The following is an 8,726-nucleotide window of genomic DNA, read 5'->3' on the forward strand; positions in this document are numbered from 1 at the left end:
AAAACTGCTTTATCTAAGCATGTGTGGGGTTTCAAGCATGAACTGCTCGTTTCAAGTCCTGCCACAACATCTCAATTGGGATTAGGTCTAGATTTTGACTAGGCTGTTCCAAAACTTCAAATTTGTTGTTTTTTAGTAATCTTCATGTAGACTTGATCGTGTGTTTTGGATCATTGTCTTGCTGCATAACCCAGCTGCGCTTCAGCTTCAGCTCACAGACGGATGGCCTGACATTCTCCTGTAGAATTTTGATACAGAGCAGAATTCGTGGTTCCTTCTATTAAGGCAAGTTGTCCAGGTCCTAAGGCAGCAAAGTATTCCCAAACCATCACACTACCACCACAATGCTTGACCGTTGGTATGATGTTCTTACTGTGGAATGCAGTGTTTGGTTTTCGCCAGGCATAATGGGCACCATGTTGTCAAAAGAGTTGACTCAAGTTTGCCAAAAAGAACCTGGAAGCACCTGGATGATCATCAAGACTCTTGGAAGAATGTTCTTTTTGACAGATGATGCAAAAGTATAACTTTTTGGGCAACATGGGTTTTGAGGCTATATAGTTGTCACGAGGTGGCCCTTTTGGGTGTATATCATGGCTCCTTCTTGCCAAAACTCCTAATCCCTAAAATTGAAGAATTAAACAACATTTATATTTTTGAGAATGTGGGAGTGGTCCGTGGACACTTAATTAAGGGGCAGTCATGTTGAGTGTGTTTCATTTGGGGATCTCATGAAGGACAAGAAACACACATTACTGTGTCTTTGGTTGTGTACTGTTCTCAATTATGGGGTTTGCATCTGAATATGGTATAAAATATCTGATTAAATATGAAACTATTTGTGAGAAGATGAAATGTGATGTTAGCCTTCTAAATGAGAGTATGGGTTTTCATATCAAGTTTTAACTAGTCAGTGATGACACCCTGTGAGTACAGACATTTACATTGCCGTCATGGACCGCCCCCTTTTCTACTCTAGTATAAAAGCCACTTCCAACAAAATTGACATTAGTCAAAAACTCAGGAACGGGAGTTCCCACGTTGAAATGGCTAAGAAATCTACAAACTAAAGAACAAGTATTCAGGCTGCAGCTGTTTAAATAGTTTAGTCTGGTAAACGCACCCGACCTAAGAACAATTCAGAATGGTACTCTGAAGTATCCATAATAACAACCTACAACTCCAACAGACTTTGATCTCTGGTGGACAAACCAGAGGCTTTCTGTTTACTGACTATTCAGCAGACGGACCAGTGATCACAGAGAGGGACAACAAAGGCATGCACTCGTAAATATGTAAATTGCTATTTCTTTTTGAATGTTCATGCTGTTCATGTTAAAAGTACTAGCATTTCATGAGTGTAGTTATCAACTGTATTACAGTGAATTCTCTCTGAGTTTCCCGCTCTTGAGCTGTCCCCACCCCCTTTCCTTTGTCTACCAAGCCGTCATATCGGCTTAGCCCACTAGGGACTTTTCTATCATGTCAGTAACCAATGTATGACCTATTGTCTGTGTGTTTATGCAATAACATGTAGCCTAAGCTATGATATTGGATAGCCTATTTGTATCAAGTATCTATTTTCATAGTGTGAATGATGAAAAGTAAACATTTTTATCAAATGATTAATAGGCATCAGAAAGTGTGACGTGGTAAGGTTGGACCTAGGTGCAGAGAAGAGACCAGACGAGGAATCAGTGGTTAAGGATAAACATAATACTTTACTAAGAAATGGTAGCCGCAGGAACACAGTACACTTGAAAAAACAACAAACACTAAGTCTCGAAAACTCACTCAGGAAACACATGCACACAGTAAACAATTCAAGCTCTGCAAAGGACAACAGAAAACACACCTCTTTTAACATGGAAATCATAATGAGTAAATTGGACACACCAGATTGTTGTTAATGTCTCTAGGACGGTCTCTGCCGCCCTCTGGTGACAGGTGGAACCATGACAGTACCCCCTCTTCTAGGCCGCGGCGCCAGGGCAACCACCACAAAGTTGGTTGAAGTTCTGAACAAGTCCCGGATCCAGGATGTCCCGGGCAGGCACCAACGCCCGCTCCTCAGGGCCGTAGCCCTCCCAGTCCACCAGGTACTGCAGGGTGCCTCGGACCCGACAAGCCCCCAACAGATGCTGGATAGTGTAGGCCGGGTGACCAGCAAAATGTCGAGGGCACAGGGGCAGGTGTGGGGGGAGTGAAGGGACTGGTCCTTACCAGCTTGAGACGGGAGACATGGAAGGATGGACAGACCCTCAAAGACCTGGGAAGCTTGAGACGATAGGTGACCGGATTGATGCGACTCATGATCTTGAATGGCCCTATGCAGGTGGAGCGAGCTTCCGCGAGTCCACCTTTAAGGGAAGATTACAGGTGGACAGCCACAACCGCTGACCCGGTCGGAGGAGCCCAAGAGGCCTTCGGTGCTGGTTTGGCTGGTGTAGGTGTCGGGCAAAGAAGCGGAGCAAGGAGGATCGCGCTCTGATCCAGGTGCTCTGATCCAGCACCCCCGCTTCGACCTCTTGTTCAGGAAACGGAGGGGGGGGGGGCTAACTGACACTCGAATGGCGACAGTCCAGTGAACGAGTTCGGCAGTGTCTTCTGAGCATACTCTGCCCAGACGAGGAACTTGCTCCAGTTGCTGGCCTGGGTGGAGACGAAACAGCTGAGGAACTTCTCCAGCTCCGTGTTGGCCCGCTCTGTTTTGGGGGGTGGGTGGAATCCCGAGGAGAGACTCATTAACGCCCCCAACAGGGACCAGAAGGCTTTCCAATACCGTGCGATGAACTGGGGCCCACGATCCGAGACGATGTCCTGGGGAAGTCTGTATAGTCGAAAGACATGGGTAATCATGAGATCAGCAGTCTCCTTCGCTGAGGGCAACTTGGGTAAGGCAATGAAATGGGCTGCCTTGGAGAACTGATCAACGGCCACCAGGATAGTAGTAAGCCCTTGGAATGGAAGTAACCCTGTGATAAAGTCTATGGACAGGTGGGACCAGTGCCGGCTGGGGACTTGCATTGGGCACAGGTGGAACAGGCCACAACAAATCGCCCGTTCACGTCATGAGCCATAGCCCGGTGCACACCGGTTCAGCTTAGTCGAACTCCCTCATTCATATGCGGAAACAGTGTCAAACAAGGTATAGCCACATGGGCAGTAAATGAAATACACTTCAACAAAGGTTCAGATGCTACTATGCTATTTGATAAGATAACAAGGAAAGTTAGTGTTAAGTAATTACACTGTGGTATGACATGAGAAGGAGATCACCTTACTTAAAACAAAAACAGTATACTTTTTTGGTGTTTGTGTACTTTCTCTGTAAACCGTATTACATACCGTGGGGATATACAAAACATAACAGTATATTGGATTGTTAAGCACAAACGGAAGTCCTTTTAAGTATGTGGCACTGCACTATGCAGTACATTGGACCTCATCTGAATGTTTTGTATACTCAGTGTATATCTCAACAAGCTGCCTAACTGGGGCCTGTTGCACAAAAGTAGAATTAAGACATCCGGGATAAATGACTCAGCTGAGCTCAATGAAGCCAAAACATGTGCGTCCAGGCTTAATTGGTTGCACAAAGACCAAGCCAGGATGAGCAGACACGGATTCATTAAGCCAGGTGAAACCAATCCTGGATAGGTGCGCGCTCACGGCTCACTCAAATAGACCCCGCCACAGATCACAGATTAACTGATTTACCATGGCAACTAGAGCCGCGTACTTTTCCCCGTCGGAAGCACAAATCCTCATGGAGGCATACGAGGAGGTAAAAGATATAATTAAGAAGAAAGGCAACACCGCCACAGTGATAAAGCAAAGAGAAAAAGCGTGGCAAAGTATTGCAGACCGCCTGAATGCGTAAGTAGTGCACAATTACACACTCACCGCTCCGCTGAAACATCACAATTACAATTCAAATATTTAATTCACATCTCCAAAAATGCAGTTGTACTGTAATTATGAAACGGTTAAATTTTTAATTGAAATGCACTGCAGATATGAGTGAAATTGTGTAAAGTAACTCCATCACACTGTATAAAGCTATGATAAATTTTTTGATATTTTTACTGAAAACAAGACAAAAATACCAAGTAATTTTTTGCAGTGTGACTCCATTAAATGTGTGTGGGTGTGTGTGTGTGAGATTAAACATGAACGGGCCAAAACGGACATGGCAGCAGGTCAAAATCAAATACAAGAACATTCTGCAGAATGGTATGGTCCCTGACTAATATTTAACAAAGCACAAGCATATATTGTACCCAGAAGGTGCCTGCTCACACATTGTCTGTACTGTTTTAGCAGTGAAAAAGAATACCCACAGACAAGGCACGGGTGGTGGGTCACCAAAGGCTGACCTTACCCCAGCAGAGGACATGGCCTTGGAGCTAAATAAAGGCAGGCCCGTCTTAGAGGGGATCCCTGGGGGGAAAGAGACGAGCATAGGTTCCTCCCAAGATGCCACCCGCTTCATTCAAGGTATGTCCTTCCATCTCTACATGGGATACAACCACATTCATATTGAATCAATTTGGACTGTCTGACTTTGGTTTACCTATTGCCTTGCAGTGTCTGGCAGCACTGTGTTCCTGTTAGAGCCACCAGCACAAGCACCAGACGATGCTGATCCAGTGAGTACTCCATCAAAGGCATACTGTAGGCCTGGCATGTCTTGTCTACTAGCTTCAATATGAATCCGATTAAATGTGATAGGGTGAAGGCCCCAGTGCAGCAGCAACAGCACATGATGGAGACGATGATGAGGAGGAGACCATCTCTCTGGATTCCAGAAGGCATGAGGTATCATGTTAAGACTGTGAAAGTACTATTTACTCTACAATGGTGAGGAGTCCTCATCAAACTCAAAAAATCTAATTTCTTTTACAGGACCCAGATGCTATACAGTGGGAAAACCAGCCTGGCAACATAGTGCGTATTAATAAAAGGACACCACATCCTGCCAAATTCCAGCTGCGCTAATTGTATTGTGTTCACAGAGCTCACAAGCTATCAGAAAGTTGTATGGCAACCACCTCCGGCGCCAAATAGAACTGGCAGACATAGACATTCAGTACAAGAAGAAAAAGATGGAAAATCTTGCACTGGAGTCCGAAATAAAAAAGAGGACAATTAGGAAACTGGACCTTGAAATAAAAAAACTTGAGAGGGAGGTGAGATATGCCTTCAATGTACACTGTATGCTAACTGTAACACAAATGTATTATTCATTATTTTTCTTTCCTCCCCCAGCTCCAAGAAGATGACACAGCTCAAAATAAAAATTAGGTATATTCTCGTAAAGTCAAGTGAGCCATGACATATGAGCTCTTATTGTGAGCACACAGGACGGTGGCATCTTTCTAAGGTTTTTTTTATTTTCCCAGCAATCAGTACAACCAAGTCATCGTTATAAGGCATCGCCCTCTTTTGCCCACCCCCCCAGCACCAGGTGTGGCCACTAGCCTATATGAAGGCCCAAAATTGTGTGTTCCTTTCTGCTCTGACAATGGCATGCCCATTCGTGCGAGATGTGGTGGATGAAGAAGCACTTGTGCTGAGGAGAGCCTTCAGGCGAGAAAGGGTCTTCAGGGACCGGTTGGACCCACTGGCCTTCCCTGATGACCATCTATATGAAAGATACAGGTTTTCTGCAGATGGCATCAGGTATCTATGCAGACTACTGGGTCCCAGGATTAAGCACCGCACTGCACGGAGCCATGCACTGAGTGTGGAGCAAATGGTTTGTGTGGCCTTGCGCTTTTTTGCTAGTGGAGCCTTCCTGTACTCAGTGGGGGATGCAGAACAGCTGAACAAGGCCACAATTTGCCGCACAATAAGGAGTGTGTGTCTGGCTATCAAAGCATTAGCAGATGTCTTCATCTCCTTCCCTGGCCACAGAAGACTCTGTGACATCAAAGAGGAGTTCTATAGGATTGCAGGTAAGAGGATCTACAAATTACAGGACAACTGTTAACACATAGTAGGATACTCATTACTTTGTGTGACAGGTTTCCCCAATGTCATTGGTGCAGTGGACTGCACACACATAAGGATAAAAGCCCCCTCAGGTGCCCATGAGGCCGATTTTGTGAATAGGAAATCCTTTCACAGCATTAATGTTCAGGTGAACATAACTTTTTGATATTGTCCATTGACGAACACTCTGCATTGCCAGTGATGTGCATTGATTGGTGTAATATTCCTCATCTTATGATTTCAGATGGTCTGCAATGCTGACTGTGTGATCAGCAATGTTGTGGCAAAATGGCCTGGCTCAGTCCATGACTCCAGAATCTTTCGGGCCTCTGAAATCTATCAGTGCCTATCACAAGGTAAGCCACACAACCCCTATTTATAACCATCATGGCTGTGTCAAGAATATCACTGTGTTTATGAGGTAGTAATGATGAGATTTTGTGTTGACAGGTGAATTCTCTGGTGTGTTGCTGGGAGACAGGGGGTATGGCTGCCAGCCTTTTCTCCTGACACCTTTCACAGACCCCCAGGAAGCACAGCAGGCCTACAACCATGCCCATGCCAGGACCAGGGCCAGAGTTGAAATGACCTTTGGCCTCCTGAAGGCACGCTTTCACTGCCTTCACAAATTAAGGGTCAGCCCTGTTAGGGCATGTGATATTACTGTGGCTTGTGCTGTCCTCCACAATGTGGCCTGCCTGAGGAAGGAGAGGGCCCCCAGAGTGCCACCAGCCATGGACTGGGACAATCCGGCAATCTTCCCTGATGACGACAGTGGTCGGCTGCTGAGGGACCAATATGTGTTGAATTATTTTAGTTAGTATGTGTGCTTTCAATTTTGGTTAAATATGTCCTGCGGTGGCAGAGGAATTTGGGTTTTTTTGGGTTCGTTTTTTGACGAATTTGGCCTCTTATGATGTTTGTGCGGTATACTGTGTGTAATACAAGGCTGCAGGGAGGCTACTGCATCCATTCATTTGTCTGTTCAGTTGATGTGTATGGATTTGTCCTGCATTTATTTTAGTGTGCAGACATGCAGGGTGTGTTATATACAGACCTTTGAATGTGTATGTATCATTTTGTATAATATGCTTGGATTCTGTGCTTTCCATCTTGTAGAGTCACTGTGACTTCAGTTTCGAAAGGAGCTGATGGTTTACCTGCTTTGTTTTGTCCTTATTCAATAAAGGAACATAATGTTACACATTGTGTTTTTATATTCATATGGAATGTGTATTTGTTTATATGACAGAGTACTAGGGCCACACTGAAGAAAAAGGATAAAGTCATAAATTTATGAGGCTGGTTCTTTCTGCAGAAAAGCTACATATTGTTTTTACAGTTTTGATACTTATGACAATGTGATACTTAATATTCTGGCACATCAGCATGTCTTTGTTTATGAAACCATACTGAAGTACAATTTCACGAAATGCCCCACATCTGTCATTTTAACAACTGTCCTCCTTTAAAACAACTGGTTACAATATTATGACTTGTGTTTTTTTCCCCTCTGTGGCCCTAATATTCTATCATTTTATATATAGCCTTATAGTCTATGGGAAACTGTAAATTATCTAATGATAGCAACATCATCTAAAAATCATTTTTTATCCAAAATCATTGAAATTAATGATCACAAACGTTTAAATAATAACAGTGGGTCTAGTTATATGTGATAACAATGTATAGTGAGCAGTGAAATAACTATTGGTTTCCATTTGTGGTGACTGCTGACTGACATTAGGGATGAGATTAAATAGATCCTGGAATTTAGCCTGGTCTGGAGCAGGCTAGCTCCACAGAATAAATCTCCATGGTAATTTATACCATAACATATCCTCCTGCCCCCTATCCATCTTTAGTGCAACCGGATTACGGATCAATTGAGCCAGGATCACCAAGATATCCTGGCTTAATCCCTTATCCTAGTTTTGTGCAACAGGCCCCTGGTCTGTCAGTGTTTTACCACCTGGCCCAACCCACTTGTTATCAACACCATTACATAGTCAATAGTTAAATAGCTGTAAATATTGCTCATGGACTCTATAGTTTCCACAAACATAAAAAAACAGTACTATATAGTATTTCGTTTGCACAAATAGTTAGCAAAATATGTGACCAACCAAGTAGATAACAATGAAAAACAAACAAACATGAAACTGTGTTTATATGAGGCTTTCATCCTTAATTGTACTTTACATTTTTTATTGATTCTAGAAATAATATCATAGAACAGGTGCAAAAGCCCAGTAAATCTGGACCCAGATCTGCTCACACCCCTTTTTTCTTGGTTGACCACCACAATAGTCATATGCCTACTACATTCTTCGGATTCTGCAGTAATAAAATAGAAGATATAATCCCGGCGTTTGACCAGCAACTTAACTTGTTGTATAACTGGAAACACGTAGTGTGGGTGTAAGCATTATTCTGCAGCTACAGAGACTTAAAATAATAATAAAAATAATACACATAACACAAAGCAAAGTGCTGAATGATTATTCAACAGCAGGCTATGTGATTCAGCTGGGTGATAACAGCTCTTGTCTAATACAAGAGCAATATTAGCAGATCCTTAAACCTTTGGCTCCCTCATACAGACAACGTATCTCTCTTTTACTGTCTTTACATAATACAGTCCCACACAAATGGGCTTTCACAGTGAATCAAAGCTAACTTGACTGCCAAGCACTTGTCAGCAGTGGGAGACAATTTTGAGTGATCCA

The 8,726-nt window shown here is 43.5% G+C and overlaps 1 protein-coding gene across 2 annotated transcripts; it reads left to right on the top strand.

The window, feature by feature from the left end:
* The first annotated feature begins 4,163 nt into the window (after positions 1–4,163).
* On the top strand, positions 4,164–7,222 carry LOC139571003 (putative nuclease HARBI1). 2 transcript variants are annotated; one of them, XM_071393441.1, is made up of 10 exons: positions 4,164–4,236; positions 4,324–4,500; positions 4,591–4,652; positions 4,735–4,821; positions 4,909–4,950; positions 5,019–5,192; positions 5,272–5,307; positions 5,406–5,960; positions 6,242–6,353; positions 6,448–7,222. In XM_071393441.1, the coding sequence occupies exons 1-7, from the start codon at positions 4,173–4,175 to the stop codon at positions 5,305–5,307; spliced, it is 642 nt and encodes a 213-aa protein (XP_071249542.1). In that variant the 5' UTR covers positions 4,164–4,172; the 3' UTR covers positions 5,406–5,960; positions 6,242–6,353; positions 6,448–7,222. The 2 variants fall into 2 exon arrangements, with proteins under 2 accessions (XP_071249542.1, XP_071249541.1); XM_071393440.1 differs by lacking the exons at positions 4,164–4,236; positions 4,324–4,500; positions 4,591–4,652; ... (2 more) ...; positions 5,019–5,192; positions 5,272–5,307 and adding an exon at positions 6,030–6,145 and having other exon boundaries at positions 5,325–5,960.
* The last annotated feature ends 1,504 nt before the right edge of the window (positions 7,223–8,726 follow it).

The sequence above is a fragment of the Salvelinus alpinus genome, chromosome 3 (assembly GCF_045679555.1).
Source record: "Salvelinus alpinus chromosome 3, SLU_Salpinus.1, whole genome shotgun sequence".
NCBI lineage: Eukaryota > Metazoa > Chordata > Actinopteri > Salmoniformes > Salmonidae > Salvelinus > Salvelinus alpinus.

Bases quoted from the DNA above. Each gene is read 5' to 3' on its own strand.
- LOC139571003 (XM_071393440.1), top strand. From the start codon at position 5,489: ATGAAGGCCCAAAATTGTGTGTTCCTTTCTGCTCTGACAATGGCATGC. The intron at 5,961-6,029 runs GTAAGAGGATCT...TTTGTGTGACAG, and splicing joins GGAGTTCTATAGGATTGCAG to GTTTCCCCAATGTCATTGGT. The intron at 6,146-6,241 runs GTGAACATAACT...TTATGATTTCAG, and splicing joins TTCACAGCATTAATGTTCAG to ATGGTCTGCAATGCTGACTG.